At 38.2% G+C, this 17,945-nt stretch overlaps 1 protein-coding gene across 1 annotated transcript; it reads left to right on the top strand.

Annotated features, from left to right (window-relative positions):
- Positions 1-1,989: 1,989 nt before the first annotated feature.
- LOC143305604 (uncharacterized) lies at positions 1,990-16,119 on the top strand. Its single transcript, XM_076689790.1, is given in 6 exon segments — positions 1,990-2,028; positions 2,030-2,061; positions 2,164-2,225; positions 2,228-2,359; positions 2,485-2,532; positions 16,040-16,119. Coding segments are annotated over 6 exon segments (393 nt in total).
- Positions 16,120-17,945: the final 1,826 nt, after the last annotated feature.

Below are 17,945 nucleotides of genomic sequence, written 5' to 3'. Positions count from 1 at the left end.
CGTTTTAACGGAAAGGATGGCCGAGCACCAGAGAGTCTTGGCAAAACGTCGAGAGAGTTAGCATCGCAATAAAGCAAAGGTGCAGAACGGAGTTGATGGAGTTAATTTCATACCCCACCAAATCCCACAGCATAATGAAGTACAATGCTTAGATTATTTTTCAACGTAATTGCCACCATTGTTGAAGCATTTATCATTGCGCGATACGAGCTTTTGTATCCCCTCGTCGTAGAAAGATGCCGCCGGCGATGCCAACCTGTGGGGATCAGCCTGCGCACAACCCATTTAGCTAGAGTGGGGATAGAGATCTAGCGAGAAGCTAGCGCCATGACTTCGCACCGACATTCAAGTCGAACCGGCCTGTTATTAGAAGGCGAAAATAAAAGATCTTATATATTCAGTTAAATCAAGTCTTCCGTTTTATTTACCACCCTGAAGGGCAGTGGTGGGTCCTGCGTATCACTCTGACTCAATTCGGGTGCTTTGACACCTACAAACCATATGGTGATAGCGTTTTTCACCTCGTCGTCTACCGTGAACTGCTTGCCAGAAATCAACGATTTAAGGAGCTGCAAAAGGTGATAGTCACTTGGTGCTAGATCTGATGGGGGGTTCAAATCGATTGTAACTAACCTGTCAAATAGGGAAGATGACAATCTCCAAAGTATAGAAATTTTTAATTTGTTTCTAAAGTACAGATGATATTGGAGTCGTCTATGTTGAAATATGATTTTTTTTATTCTGCTAAATAATTAAAAATAAATAATAAAGATGTACAATTTTTAAAAAATTCACGTCACGCGAAAACGCTCTCTGATTGGCTGATGCATTAGTGACGTCAGAAGGCATATAAAGTACCGCTATACCACGCTATACAGTAAAAGCTGGATATATGCAACAAACATTGGGACCCAGACGTTGATATATCCAGTCGAGGTGTCTAATCTCGGGTTACACGCGACGAGCAGCCAAGCGTGAACGTAGAAAAGGACAGACAGTGGTGGAAAGAGAGAGGTCCGATGATCAAAGGAAAGAGCCGAAACGTATCGGTGTGACTAATACTAATTCAACTATAAAACTTTTTTATTTTTGACTTTTTTTTACTGAAACTTTTACTAACGCATTGGTGAAATTTTTCGGATTAAAATGATACCAAACACGATATATGTAGTTTGAATTATAATTACTTGCTAAAATTGATGTTAAAAATTGGCGAAAAGCAAAGAAGGATTGGAAATGAAAACCGGTTGCGGTGTCGGCTCGGGTTTCAAACGTTGCATATATCCAGCCGAGGTGTCGATTCTGGGCATTTAAACGTTGCATATATCCAGTCTTGGTGTCGATTCTGCGTCCGTACAAATCGTTTGTACCGTGCCGCGATACCTATTCTACGCTCATACAAATTGTTTGTACCGTGCCGCGATACCTATTCTACGTTCGTATACATGTGACGTGTTGCATGTTGCATGTTGCGTGTTTGATGTATCTTTGGTGTACGGCCTGCCTTATACATATGTACAGTTTTATTATTATTTTAATAAATAAATATAATTCCAATCATATCGTGTTTGGTACCATTTTAATTAGAAAAATCTCACAAACGCGTTATTAAAAGTTTCATTAAGAAAAAGTTAAAAATAAAAAAGTTTTATCGTTCAATTAGTATTAGTCACACCGATATTACGGTCGGATCATATTACACGATTTCCTCGCCGAGCGGCTCGGTTCGGCTTAGGGGGATCCCCCCAAGTGGAGGGGATACCGATGTTGCGTATATCCAGCCAAACTTTTGTTGCATATATCCAGCTTTTACTGTACCACGCTATACCACGCTATACCACGCTACACCACGCTACACCACGCTACACCCAGTTATACTTCAAACATTATTTGTTATTTATTATTGTTTGCTTCATATATTGAAGTAAAATGGTTGAACCGGGATTCGTGAAAGTTGATTCAACAAATTTACCCAACATCGATGTGTTTATGGTGGCTGAATTTGTGAAAAACGATGATAGGTATAATGATAGCTGAGATGCGATTAGTGAAAGCATCATTGTAAGTAATAATAAAATACACATATTGATCAATAAATAATTGTAACATCAATAACAATCATTTTAATAGCTTTTAATATGCTCAAAAATATTGTCAATATAGATCTAGTCGGGAAAGTTATGGAGACAGTGCAATAGGCTACGTTTGCTTACGGAGAGAGTTGTCTATCTGCACAAAGAAGGAAAAATATGTCCAGAGCACCGAGTGAAAAGTAAAAGATATGCAGTAACTTTGGTGGTAAACGAAGCAGATGAAACTATACAAGAAGTAAATTGTGAAGATTGTGCTGTATCGCAAGGTAATATCCTATATTTCTTCTTAAAACAGTAAGTTATATATTGTAAGACACGTTAACATTGTTTGTATTAATATCTGTAAAAATGTTGTATGATATATAATATATAACTGTTTTTCTTCTTTTAGGAGGATGTAAACCTGCATTAGCATTTTTAATGTGGCTCCACTGCAAAAGTGAGCAGCGTTCTCCAACAGAAGTGGAATATTATTGGAATAAACCAATATTAGGAACAGTTGGGACAACAAACAAAGGGTCTAGCCGTATAAGCATAGTGAATCGGCCCCAGTAACAATTTCGGTTGATATTTATATAACATAATGCTTTTTGCCTAAACAACAATTGTGTGCAATTTCAACCCCCTACCCCCTCTGATAAGGGAGATATGAGGGTAAAACCCAAAACCTTTACCATTTTTTTTCTCGGAAACTATTTAAGATATTTGATCACGTTAAAGTGCAAATAGTAGGTATTCATTAGTTGTATATCATATTTTTTTTTCAAAATTTTTATTCGATGATTAAGGGTTGAAAATTAATAAATAAATCTTTGAAAATGATTTTTATAAACAATCCCTTGGATGACACCCACCGAAAAAATTCAGAATAATCCTTTACTATTTAACTATTATCTGTAAAAATTTCAAGAGTGTCGGATTGGTACATCATAGTTAAAAATAAATAAAACCAATGCAACGCCCTTTCATAAGGCAAAGCCGGCCTGAACGTTAGAGGCGCTCAACCTAACCGACCTACAGGGGAATACGTAGCGCCGACCCGCCACGTTTCTCGTACCAGAAACAGCTCTCAGAAAAGTATGAGCTCTTCTTTCCCTAAACTGTGTGTTAATTAACAGTCATTTATTTAAATAATATATTAACAATTTAAATTTTTTAATTAAGTTTTCTGGTCCTAACTTTTAACGTCCGTGTTTTCACAGTCTTTCTCGTTTTAAGTATGTGGGAGCCCTAAATCACAGATTTATATCATGTCTTGAACAATGGCACTGTGTTAGATGCCATTAGTTGTCCTTTTAATAGTCAAAGAAGGTATCACAGTTATAAATGCAATATCATTCTATTCAACGCTGTAAAGAACATAGACTTCTATAACTATTTCCGTCTTTACCTTTTCACGTACGTATTACTTTTAATTAAATTGTAGCTGGTACCTGTGAATAGTTGTAACTAAGATTTTCCTCGTTTTAAGTATATGGTCGCCCTGAAAAGGGTTAATTATATTATAGCGTACCAGTACTACCTGGAAATGGCTGTAATTAAGGTGACCTTCGTTTTAAGTATATGGGTGTCCAGAAAAGAGTTAAGCGCGTTTTATGGTACAAATGGTGTATTTTCCAATGCGGTTTATATGCCCTGATACTTTTTTACGCAATCACGGAGCCTAAATTGGCGTGTAAATAAACGCATCATAAAGGGTAAAGCGTACGATCCTGAGTCCATGATTTTAGTGTCCACTGTCTTGTTCCCTCTTGTTGCCGAATATAGAGGAGTCGTTAATTGGATAGAATTTGCAAACTTTAAAATCTCGCGGTAAAAACGTTATCTTGCGGAATTATTGGACGAACATGACGCGTTAAATGTACAATATTTACAACAAAACAATAACATTATAAAAATGAAAGTTCGGTCGCGACATATAAACGGTAAAACTTACAATTGTTACATAGAATACAAATCAAACGTAAATAGTTACGCGGGTATAAACCAATATGCATGCGATTGTCCGAATGGTAACAGAACGGTAGGTTGTTGCTCCCACGTCGTCGCGATCATTTATTATTTATCCCATGCGCGTTATAAATCCAGAATAGTTAAACCGTCCGAAATTTTAACTCACTTATTTGACAAAACTAACATTATTCCAGTTATTGATGAAAATAGCGACGAAGATTAAAATTTATTTACAAGCGTGTTTTTTTAAAAAAAGTTTTTGTGTTTTCTGTTTCAAATCATATACTTCAACCTGACAATACATAACACAATCAGCTCTTTTTAGGGCTTAATAATCAGCCCTTTTCAGGGCTCCCACATACTTAAAACGAGGAACACCTTAGTTGCATTTATATAAGGGTGCCATTTGTAACGTACAACATAATCAGCTCTTTTTAGGGCTCCCACATACTTAAAACGAGAAACACCGTGAAAACACGGACGTTAAAAATTAAGACCAGAAAACTTAATTAAAAAATTATATTGTTAATATATTATTTAAATAAATGACTGTTAATTAACACACAGTTTAGGGAAAGAAGAGCTCATACTTTTCTGAGAGCTGTTTCTGGTACGAGAAACGTGGCGGGTCGGCGCTACGTATTCCCCTGTAGGTCGGTTAGGTTGAGCGCCTCTAACGTTCAGGCCGGCTTTGCCTTATGAAAGGGCGTTGCATTGGTTTTATTTATTTTTAACTATGATGTACCAATCCGACACTCTTGAAATTTTTACAGATAATAGTTAAATAGTAAAGGATTATTCTGAATTTTTTCGGTGGGTGTCATCCAAGGGATTGTTTATAAAAATCATTTTCAAAGATTTATTTATTAATTTTCAACCCTTAATCATCGAATAAAAATTTTGAAAAAAAAATATGATATACAACTAATGAATACCTACTATTTGCACTTTAACGTGATCAAATATCTTAAATAGTTTCCGAGAAAAAAAATGGTAAAGGTTTTGGGTTTTACCCTCATATCTCCCTTATCAGAGGGGGTAGGGGGTTGAAATTGCACACAATTGTTGTTTAGGCAAAAAGCAATATGTGATATCAATATCAACCGAAATTGTTACTGGGGCCGATTCACTATGCTTATACGGCTAGACCCTTTCGTGCGCGATCGATGGCCGAAGGGCCCGTCGCGCGAACATCGTCCTTGGAGGGGATGGTTTGGCGAATTGTAGCCCGTTTTCGGAAGTGTCGCGTGCCCGGTGATTGGCTAAGACGCGCGAGCTAGACGAAGATCTTTCATCCCCTTTCTTTGGTGTTCCTTCCTTTTCTCATTCGTCGCCATGATAGTTTCAACGGTTTTCAGAAACTACGCAGTATTTCTCTTTATACATATAATTGATTAACGGCATTTATTCGAGATGTAACTATTAGTTTAGCTGGAATGCAATTTGAGATTTGATATTGAAATATAGATTAAAGTTGAAATATAGATGAAATCGAAATATCGGGTCTGATAGGAAACTGTCATCCGTATATCATGATCAAAATTATTCATTCCCGATTTGCAATAAAACAGTATGATTTTATATGTTTAACAGCGGATGATGCGCTTACGGTGGTTGTAATGCCGTGGCGAATTATGCAATCTATCGCGCATTAAAACTATCGCCTCGATATATTCGGCATTTCGCATTTTATAAATTTTAAACAATTCTAGATCTGGCGAACGTTCCTTCGAGAACGTTCCTTTGTTCAAAATTTGCCGTTATCGCTAGGCAGTTCTTAGAATTTCGATACAATAGTGTTTATTGCTTCGAACGACCCTTGATTTTCGAACGGCGGTCGAACGTTCGCGACGTTTGCTTTCGTAAGGGTTCTCAATTCTTACTTTCATTGTTTAAATTTGTTTCATCCATCCACTCTCTCATACTATTGTTACAATCAGGTAAAGATGATCCTTGTTGGACCGGCTGACGCTTTATGCAACAGAGTGAGAAAGAGGTTTCTAACAAAAGAGTTATTACGATTTTCCCGTTTCTACGCAGTTACCAAGGGATATTCCCGAAATGCGAAGCACTGGCTAACTGCGTAGCGCTGGTGTTATTGCTACGGCTCTCTCTCTCTCTCACTCGAGCTAACCCGAGTTTTTGTGCGTATTAGTCTCTTATTACAATGGCTGGCGACGATAGTTTCAAGGAGGGTCACGTAAACTATTGAAAGGTAGAAAATAGAAACGGCCTTTCCTCGTGTACCTCGCATGAGAAATTCTCGTAACCCAAAAGGGCTTGATAAGGGACGCAAGGCGGATAAATTTCAAATTTTCCGCCGGGACGTAACACCCTTATGGACAAATAATTTTCGATCCTGTAACTTCGAGCAGCAAGAACTTTTTTATTTCGCATCGTAGCGCTTCGAATGTTAATAATTATCAGTAGAACTGTTCGGGAGGCTGCCAGAACTGTCAACAGAATTGTCAGTTATCGAGAAAAATTTTCGTTCCTGCAACTTTGAGCAGCGAGAACTTTTTTATTTCATATTGCAGCGCTTTGACTGTTAATAATTATCGATAGAACTCTTCGGGAGGCTGTCAGAACTGTTCACCCCTAAAATTAACAAAAAAGTTTTTTTTTTGTAATCGACCATTTTGCTGAGAGTTCTAGTAGCCCCCCAAACAGTTCTATCAATTATCCTTAACAACCAAAGTGCTAAAGTTGATAGCAAAAACGTTATAGCTCTTCAAAGTTTTCAAATGCTATTTTCGATACTTTAATCGACGGAACTATTTTTAAAACTGATAGAGAACTCTAGGAGTCTTAGGGGGCATTCAGAACTCTTATCAATTTTTATAGTTTTTGATAATGAGGGGCCAGCTTCACAGACGTACCGTGCCACCCATCTCTGTACAAATGTAAATATGTAAACATATAGACAAAAGAGCGTGACATCATATATGTTTTGGGTCTTTAAGTACATTCCACGAGTGAAGAGTGTTAATCGTGGTTGTTGTCTCCGCGGCTGTATATGTAGAATAAAATGTGTACGTGCGAAAACCGAAAACGAGTGTTTCTTTGCAAAAGCGAATCGTTACTAAAATCCCTGACTAATAATAATATATGTTAGTTTTTAACGCAGAACACTTCGTTCTTAAGGTGATGCAAGCGTCGAAAACTTTACCGACAGTCCCTAGAAAAATCCCTATAACTTTAAACACAAATTACGTCGTCATTACTGAACAGAATGCAACAAAATTTGAGGGACGTATTCAGGAGGCCCTAAAGAATGGCGCGCTGGTCCTTATATTATCCAAATCGTCAAAAAGTTATAAAAAATTGAAATTTATGTCTGTCAACGGTGAAGAAAATGGTGGATCGGACTCACCTACATCAATTTATTCGTAATATAAACATTTTTGCGAATCGTATGTCCAAATAGAGACCAGAGTGCCCTTCTTTGGGGCGGATAGAACAAAACGAGCACCCAAGGGATGATGTACAAGCCTCGAGGTAGACGAAATTTGTGTTATAAGATTTTCACTCGCGAAAAACGTCAAAAAGGTAAAACAGATTACAAATTTAGTTCCTCGTTTTTTCTGTAGGGCGCAGTTCGTTCGTTTTCTGCGCTCGATCGCGCGCGCTCATTCGCAGCTCATATATGTGTGCGTCGACCGAACCGTCGACGACGATACAATGTATCGTGGAGAATGTGAAGTTCGAGCCTGGAAGAGGCGATGAACTCCGACGCGTGAATTTCTTTTTCACACGACGTTCTATCGATTACGATATCGATTTTCAACCCACGTGTCAGGAGATGTACTATCATTATTTTTTGTTGCTATTATTATTCTTTTTTTCGGTGAAACTACAGAACAAATACGTCCTTCCCGATTTCGATGATTTTTGGATATGTTATAAAAATTATTATACATATAAGGAGCGTTCTCGCTTAGTTTCAGAGATATTCGCAAAAAGCTGCCGATATAGATGCATTGAATTTTGCTTATAGTTGTTGATCTGTGACAGCATACATATGCGTCAGATTGTTTGCCATTTTTTTCGGTTTAGAAACGAGGGTCGAGCGAAAATAAAGGTTTCGTTCACAACTGCATATACCAGACTCCAAGAAATAAAAAAACGTTGCCAGCCGCTTTACGGCAGTCGAATTCTAACCCATCACATCAATAATATTCACTTCTAATTGAATTTCAGTACATACACATTTCTTGAAGTCTCGTATATGCAGTTATGAACGTAGCCTTTATAGTCTCCGACCTTCTTTCTAAACAGAAGCCAAATGGCCAGCGGATGGCAACCAACACTTATGCATGTGTTGTCGCAGATGCACATCTATAGGCAGAATTCAGTGTGTTATATCGATAGTTTTTTGATGGTTTTGAAATATTGCTTTGACCCGCTCGTCACCGACATTCACACTTTGTTATTCCTCTCTTTCGCACACATCCTCTCTCTCCCACACTCGCATACTGACCATTACTGTCTAGAAAGGAAATACATACAGCGATCACCTTTATTATATGTACTATTCATTATTTCATTTCAGCGGAACAAAATATCCTGGATTTATTGAGTGAGACAATTTCAACAATAACTTTTTTATTTTTCATTTTTCCTAAATGAAACTTTCAGCAATGTAATTGTAAGATTGTACTGATTAAAATAAGACCAAACACCATATAATTTGCATTATTTTTACTTATTTAGATATAAATAAGTATATAAATAATTATAATTCAAATTATGTCATGTTTGATCTTTTTCTAATCTGAAAAATCTCACAAATACGTTAGTAACATTTTCAAAATGAAAAGGTTTTATTTTGATTGCGTTAGTATTGTCTCACACGTATACGGGTAAAACTTGCTTTTTTTTCCTGTACTCTGCGTCGATTCTCGGCTGTCACCACATCAAACGCGAGCCGAACTCATTCGCTAAACGTGTTCTGTACATGGTTCATCAAACGCGAGCCGAACTCATTCGCTAAACGTGTTCTGTACACGGTTCATCAAACGCGATCCGAACTCATTCACTAAACGTGTTCTGTACACGGTTCGAGTTCGCATTCAGTTCCGAATGCACTAACCGAGATTTTAGTGTACGTATACCTATGCTCCAACAGTGCATATATTACTATTCTCTTATTTTGTCGGAAAGGGCAAGAGTATATGTGACGTCTCAGGCGCTGTACGTCATGGGAATAGTTTTCTGAGCAAGGGTTTCCACCCAAAACTATGGTAGTGATATATGCCGCCGCGTATACACCACAACTGTAACAATCTGGGTGCGCCTGAACCCTTTCAAAAAGTATATCCTTTTTGCGAATATGAGGAAATCGTAATGCAATATATATTTTTTCTTCCTCTGCGAGCTTGTCGTATGCACTGCCAGGTAAACTGTCGTATACATGGAGTTTGCGGCTGTCAAAATAGATACTTCGCCAGTGATCAGAACAGTTGCCTCCAATTATTTGCACGCTTTTGTCACTACAGCAGGGCTTGATAAATTTTGTAAACTGTAAGTATAGGACACTTTGCGTTTCAAAAGGAGTACTTTCTCTGACGACACGCAAAAATCGATCTAACGATTCATCGTTTAATTTACTTTGCACAGGTAGTACATTTTTCTGTACGTCAGTTACGGAAGAAACAGCAGTCTCTAATATATAGTATCCTACATCATCATCTATGAAGTTTTCTTCTTGGTCTGAATGACTGACAATGATACACTCGCTCGTTATTGCTTCAACGGTCATATTTGATGCTTCAACACTGTTCTGTATCATGTTTTCATATGTACGTTTTTTTGCGATTTTTCTACTAGATTTTTGAATTGATGCGTCTTCTTTTGCCCGTAGTATGTATTCTGGATTTCTAATAGGCATGTGTCTATTGTGGCGGCTGTCCAATATTTCCGGAAGCATGCATTCTTCGTAGAAACGCGTTAGGAAAGGTTCCATATGATTTGTCCAAAACGCGTCGTCTCTATTTACGTGGATCATATGTATGCTTTTAGGTGTCCAGATAGCGAAAATACAGTACTTCCGCTGCACTATATGCAACTGACCTTGTACTTGGTAGAAATACTGGTGCTTCCTATTCATTTCTTGTATATTTCTCTTATCGAAGATGTTTCGTAAGTGACGTATTGCTTCTATTGCGTCTATCGCTGTCAAATTCTCAGCAGGTTGTGGGCATTTCAGTTCCAGTAAACCGTCATCGTCGATAAGTCCATCAGGAGAGGCACCCAAGTATGGAATGTCGCAATCAATGAACAATCCACAAGTTGGAATTCTTGTTTTCATTGCGTTCGCTACGTCTTTTCTTGCAATGTGTTCTTTATCGCGGCCGTATTTCATAGCAGCGGTATCGACAGGTGTAGGATATAAAATGTTTTTCACCATTGCTGCGCAGGACGTTGTTTGTCTCATGCGACATACTGCTCCAAAATTCGAAGCAGTTAGCATTTCCTCTTTTAAAGCTCTCCATAAATCTGAATCGTTTTGCTCTCTTGTGTTCGTTTCTATTATTGTACGATTTTTTGCATTGTCAGCAAGCTTTTCAAAATGTTCCTTGCGAAGTTGAAGCAGCATATCACTCGGAAGATCTGGTCTTTGCGAGTTTGGACCATAATATTTATCCGTTCCTTGCACCGACTTAAATTTCCTTCTCTTGCCATGGGTTATTCGCAATTCTTTCGTTTTCGCAACTTTTCTCTGCCGCCGTTCCTCCAATCTCTGTACTAGTGGTGGAACGGTTTTACACATGTTCTTATGCATTTCTGTAAGTACTTGCTGCGTATTGTATTGCGTAACAGCTCCTGCAACTCGAGCATTGTAGGAACCTCTTGCACCAAAATTAATACGTTTTCCACCAATCTCTTTGCAGATAATTGAATTAAATGTTTCTGCGGGATTGTTTGTCACATTCATTAACAAAAAATCCGAATAGCAACTGAGGAATCGTATGGCTTTCTCGACTTCGATGTACAGACCGTACAATTTCAAAGATGGAACGTAATTTTTCTCAGCTCTGTTTTCATCACGCATACACGTATGGCTGCGGCTATTGCACTCCTTGTGCTCACCAAATATATGGCTAGGAATACTTAAAATGTCCTTCTGAAGTTCTCTAGCTTTGATATGCTGAGGCCCTGTTTCTTGTTTTCGCGCATTGACTGCTAAAACGACAGCTCTACGAATATTTAAAATATTTTTTTTAATTATATTTCGGTACGCAACAAAGCCACGATCTCTGTGACCCTTCGTTTGCGTTTTTTCAGCAACGTGTCTCAACTTTTTACATAAATTACGAAGTAAGTGATTGGTACACTCAATTTTTTTAACGGTTACTTTTTGCTCTCGGTAAGGTCTGTTATTTACAATAGTATGATATACGTTACTATCACCGTCGGCAACAACCGTTCTATATATCAATCCATGCATTTCAATGCTGCATTTGAAACCTTCAGCAATAGCATCACTTTCCATGCTACTAGAACTGGCATAACGATCATAGTTTTTATAACATTTATGATATTTTGGGGATGTAGCTTTTCGTTCTGCTATATCACATATTGTGCAGTATTTATTGCGTATGCCGATAAACAGAACTTTTCCTGTGCGGAAACCTACAACGGCACCGACACCGGAAAGTGAATTATAATTCGTGCCATACGATCTTTTCATCCAGCTACCATCCGCTATGACAGTTATATATGGGATACCGTCGACGACTTCATTGTTTTCAAAAGCTAATCGTCTTTCTTCTTCACCGGCTGCCTGCATGGTATGCATTGCGCTTTTCATAAACTGATCTACAAGTTTTTCACGGTACCTCCGGTACGTCGTTTCAGCCATGAAGGGCATGTTCAGGGCGGCGCATAATTCTTCTAATTGTGCATAGCCGATTCCGACTGTAACAGTCGCGGTTGTCGTGGCCTCATTTACATTCATTATATCTGAATTCATAGGTTCCGACCAAACAGTATCTTCGTAATTGCACATTTGGCACTTGAAGAAAAACTGTGTCAGACACCCATGCTGGCGACTACTGATCATTTTCCAATCGCGAAAATGACATTCAATACCTCGCGCATGATTGTCGAACGTTCTATGTATTTCATTCCAAAAGAACTGAACGTCAACAATGCGGCGGCCATCTGGCACATTTTCAGAAATACGTCCTATATCTTCGTGTCCGACGTCTACGACGAGATTATCGTCGCTATCGTCCAGGACGTTTTGTACTACTACAGTGGGTCTCACACTTGTAGAATCGCATTGTACAACGACAGTTTCGTCGTTTTCGCGAAGGACGTTTTGTGATATGCGCCCAAAATCCTTATTTGCGAATAGGACGTTTTTCGATTCAGGGATGCGCCCCGCATCATCTTTATTTTGGAAATATTTGTCTTCGAAAACTGCATCAGCTTGAATCGTCGTTGTCGACGATTCCCATTCTTTCCGTCGCCTGCAAAGTAAAACTAATGTAGGACAATTCACACAAGTTACTGAAATGTACATATAAATTGTTAGCACTTACAGTTTTCTATAAGCTTTTTTGAGGGAGTCTTCTCCTGGTATTTTTTTTATTTCCCATTTGTGGTTATTTTTTTCACAAATGCTTGGAAATTTTATCAATAATATATATGTATGTATGTCTTCTATGCGAAGATGTCATATATATGTATGGCTTCTATGCGAAGAGGCCTTTTTGTTAGAAATAAATAAATAACGACAGCCATGGCAACGCTCTAAAAAAAAAGCGAAGCGTCAACGCGCTCTCGTTTTCCAATTTCACTGGCGTCGTTGAACTTGGACCGTACACAAGGTCTCTGAGAAAGTGAACGGAAAATGGAAAAAGGCGACAGTAAGTGTTTCTTGTTTTCTTTACTTCGCGAGTGTCATTGACAATTATAATAAGGTGACCATTTGTACCAAAAATATTTTTTGCTTTGTCTCATATACAGTGGGTTTATGTGAGCCTATAATGAAAGGGTATAGCCGGATAAGATGGTCAAAAGTACCCCCAAACAAAATTCGACTTGCAATGGCTCATTCGATAGCTTATCAAAAAAAACCAGTCTGTGCCAAGTTTCAACCCTGTATGTTATCTGGGAGGGTAGTTACGGGTAAAAATGTAATTGCGAGGTTTTTGGCCAATTTCTCCCATTTAATGACAGTCGAAAATTCTGAAAAAAATCAGAGACATTTCTATTTGTGAGGCACATATTACAGAATTTTTTCAGATTTGTAGATTGAAAACTGAAGCCGTGAAAAATCAAAAACTTCAAAAAATGCTGAAAAATGGCGATTTTGTATTGAAGGACCTGAGGTCCTACGATCATATTTATTTTATAAGTGTATATTATTGATACTATCATCCTCAATTTTTTTCAGATTTTTTGGAGAGGTGCGCCATAGTTAAAAAAATTCAAAACCGATTTTTTCGCTGTTTTTTGCGTGTTAGAGTTACTTATTCGACGAATTTTCGTCTGTTATTTATCACATACATGGTATATACACTGTTCAATGTTTTTACATGCAGTGGAATAGAATAGGAATTAAACTAAATAAACATAATTGGTAAAAGTACGTTACGTCCGTTATATTTTGTAACGTGGTGACACCCGTGCCCCCCCCGTTACAATCGCTGCGCTTTCCCTCACGTTACACCTCCACCTCAAAACCACCCGTAACCCTTCCCTCACCTAACCCTTTCCCCCTCGTTCACCGGTGTCGGGCCGATGGAGGCAAAAGAAGACGAACAAGGGACACCCACAGCAGGAGCTACGAGGCCGGCGGCAGACTCCTAACCGTCCTCCGAGGAAACGGAGCAACGTGGGACTCCGAGGAAAGAGCCAAAGTTGCCCGGACTATGCAAACGTCCACCCGGAGCCATCTGTCGCCGAGCCTGAAGACCTCAACCCACCCGTCATCGCGGGATATCCGCCAGCCCCATCGACCCCGAGCACCGGTGTATCGAAGATCGATAATCGGTCTATCCCGTTGCCGGAAGAGGCCCCCTTCCTATTCCCATCCCCTCCCCAAAACCATCCCGCGACGGTTTCGTCGTCGCAGCAGCGACGGCGAACCGTCATTGAGCCCTAGGCTAAGCGAGAATGCAGAGAGTGAGAAAAGCGATTTTGGAAATGTAGAAAAGCGATTAAGCGAGAGAGTGAGAGAAGTTTTGGGTGAGTCCCTTACCGTATCTATTGTAATTGCGAGATCGAGGCAACGGCTATTTTCTCCGCCCGCGCATTGTTCGACGTAGAAACGAGTCTCCCCTTTGATTTCCCAACCACAGCTATTTCCTCATTCGCGGAACGTAGACGAACTTTCCCGCGAACCCCTCTTCCGACCCTGGAGATTTCCCTTCCCACAATAATCCTCCTTGCGTACTCTCCCGCGAAGCATTGTACGGACGTAAGTGCCCCGAGACCCATCCCCTGTAAGACACCCCCACAATCACCCCCCTTTTTTCCTTTTTGATCTGGATCGCCACAAGACGTGGCTGGCGCCCAGCGAATCATTGTAACACCGACTCATTGTATAGAGTGAACCCCCGAAAGGGGTTACAATTTCAAAAGATTAAAGGTATTTTCAACGGTATCGGTGGTCCAGTGGTAAAGCGTCTGACTGCTAAACCGCTGGAAACTTCTTTTCGTAGGTTCGAGTCCACTCAAACTCAATTTTTTTTTTTTTTTGGAAATACATTATTTCAAACTTATCCAGTTTTTTCAAACTACATATTCAGAATTGTTAAAGATAATGAAAAATATTAAATAATACTGTAACTGACAAAATACATGACAAGAGAAACGGTAGAATAGAAAGTACTTCAAAATGGTATTTATGTATATTACAGATAAAAATATTTAAAAAATATTATTGAAACATTTGTACACAAGTATATTAATGATTATCATATAGGTAGAAGTTTGAAAAAATGTATTTCCAAAAAAAAAAGATTGAGTCTGAGTGGACTCGAACCTACGAAAAGAAGTTTCCAGCGATTTAGCAGTCAGACGCTTTACCGCTGGACCACCGACACCGTTGAAAATACATTTAATCTTTTGAAATATAACGGACGTAACGTACTTTTATTAATTAGGTTTATTTAGTTTCATTCCTATTCTATTCCACTGCATGTAAAAACATTGAACAGTGTATATACCATGTATTTGATAAATAACAGACGAAAATTCGTCGAATAAGGAACTCTAACACGCAAAAAACAGCAAAAATATCGGTTTTTAATTTTTTTAACTGTGGCGCACCTCTGCCAAAAATCTGAAAAAAATTGAGGATGATAGTATCAATAATATACACTTATAAAAAAAATATGATCGTAGGACCTCATCTCCTTCAATACAAAATCGCCATTTTTCAGGATTTTTTGACGTTTTTGATTTTTCACGGCTTCAGTTTTCAATTTAAAAATCTGAAAAAATTCTGTAATATGTACCTCACAAACAGAAATGTCTCTGATTTTTTTCAGAATTTTCGAATGTCATTAAATAGGAGAAATTGGCCAAAAACCTCGCAATTACATTTTTACCCGTAACTACCCTCCCTGATGAGATACAGGGTTGAAACTTGGCACAGACTGGTTTTTCTTGATCACCTATCGAGTGGTTCATAGCAAGTCGAATTTGGTTTGGGGGCACTTTTGACCATCTTATCCGGCTATACCCTTTAAAAAATGTCTTTCGTAGATTCAAATGAGTTATGTGCATGGATTTAATATTTCATCAAGACCGGTAAATGCATTTAGAAGTTACAATTTCCGAGAATCGCAATCTAAGAACATAACTAGTCACGTTCTTAGATGAAAAGCCACGATTTTCAGAAATTGTAACTTCTCAGTGCATTGACCGATCTCAATGAAATTTTCAGCATACACATAACATATTTTTTACACATGTCATATTTTACATTTTCATCACAGGCTCAAATAAAAAAGTTAAAAAATTGCCTTTTCTAGACTCGTGTCCACAAGATAAAAGCGGTGATCTACAACCGCAACCGAAACCACAAACGGAGCCGCTGTTGCAGCTGCAATAGCAGGTGCAGCAGTTGCGGTTGCAACCGGAAGTTGCACCGCAACCACTGTTGCAGATAATGCAGATGCAGCAGCAGCAAATGCTGCAGATGCAGCAATTAATAGAGCAGATGCAAAAAATAGAACAGGCTCAGTATATCGTAAGTCGTTTTTGTACGTTCCTGTTTATACGTTATTTCTGCTATTCTTTGTTTGCACATAATAACATAATATTTATTTTTGCAGCCGCCCCCAGTACCACAGCAACATAAACAACCGGCAGGACATACAGTAAGTCCTATATTTCGCGTTAATGTTTATACGTTGTTTCTGCTATTTTTTGTTTATATATAATAATATAATATTTATTCTTTCCGTAGCCGTATCAACCGCACGTATCGCAGCTGAACGAGCTGTATGAGCCTGAGGTGCAAAACGTAAGTAGTTTTTTTACTTTCCTGTTCGTACGATTTTTCTGGTATTCATTGTTTATGAATAATAACATAATATTTATTTTTCCAGTCATACAGAACAAAAAAACAGCTGATTCGTAAATATCGAAGAAAGTTGAATAAGCTGCGGCGCGAAACAGCGCCACCGTCCAGCCGCGGTCGCGGAAATGGCAGGGGAGGCGGATGTGGTCGCGGCTGTAATGGTCGCAACATAGCGTTTTATTTTTAAATATTTTTTCTTATTATTATTGTTATATTATTATATTATTATTATATTATTATCTTCTTCTTCTTATTATATTATTAACTTCTTATATTATTTGTTAGCGTCAGCACGCATGCAAGGGTCGACACGTGGTAGAGTCAATGCATTTGGGGCTTTGACCTGCTTTTCAAGGACTCTAACCGACTTCTCGGGGTTCTTTGTAATGTCGATACCCCGAGCCATATGTCTGTCATCGGACTTGGGCCGGCGGTAGTTGATTGGGGTGCGACGAATTCTAAGAGTCGCGGATATTTTGTATATGGAATGGCGATAGAGAGTTCGATCGCCAAGCTTCAAAGAAACGCGGATGTGGCCGATGACCCAAAGTCATGGTGCTGCGTGGCGCGTGCAGAGAGATAAGAATTCGAAATAAAGGATCTCGCCACGGAGTGGGGAGGGTCCGGGGATCCTCTGGCAAGAGGACTGTGTCAAAAGACACGGCACTTACCCGAGAACCTCTGATCGATCGTGATCTCTGACATATTATTATTATATTATTATATTATTATTATTATTATTATTATTATTATTATTATTATGTTATTATTCTTCTTATTATTATTTTATTTCAGGTTTTTTATTTTTTGTATATATTTTTAACTTTTTTATAATTATATAATATTTTCCGCTAATTATGGTGTAGTCATTTATTCCCCTATTCCTTATCCTCTGTACTGACGAAGTACATGGGTACATTCACGATTTTCTTTAGACGGATAAACTAACTGGCATTCGATTTGTAGGAATTCAGAGTACAATTCTCATATTCCTTATCCTGTGCACTGCCGTCAGTCAAATAAAATATTTTCTTTTTTATTATATATTTTGTTTACAGTTATTTTATACCCGTCCCTTTCCTATATCCCTCCAAAAAGGAAAAGTGTGAATTATGTATATATACATTCATTTTTCTCAATCAGATCATGACGAAGATTGTATATAAATGTACATATACTGGATACATGACAAATGTTTATGTTATCTTTTATTTTTTTTTTTGAATAAAGTAAATGCATTTGCAATTTAATTATCAACAATTTTTTTAAATAATTTATCAGTTTCTTTTTATTTCCTTCATCGTATTACAATTCATGTTATTCAAAAACAAATATCCTGCGTTCCTATCACATTT

The sequence above is a fragment of the Osmia lignaria genome, chromosome 8, assembly GCF_051020975.1.
Source record: "Osmia lignaria lignaria isolate PbOS001 chromosome 8, iyOsmLign1, whole genome shotgun sequence".
Classification (NCBI taxonomy): domain Eukaryota; kingdom Metazoa; phylum Arthropoda; class Insecta; order Hymenoptera; family Megachilidae; genus Osmia; species Osmia lignaria.
Note: the sequence above shows the minus strand (reverse complement) of the source record. Positions and strands in the feature narration are given on the sequence as shown.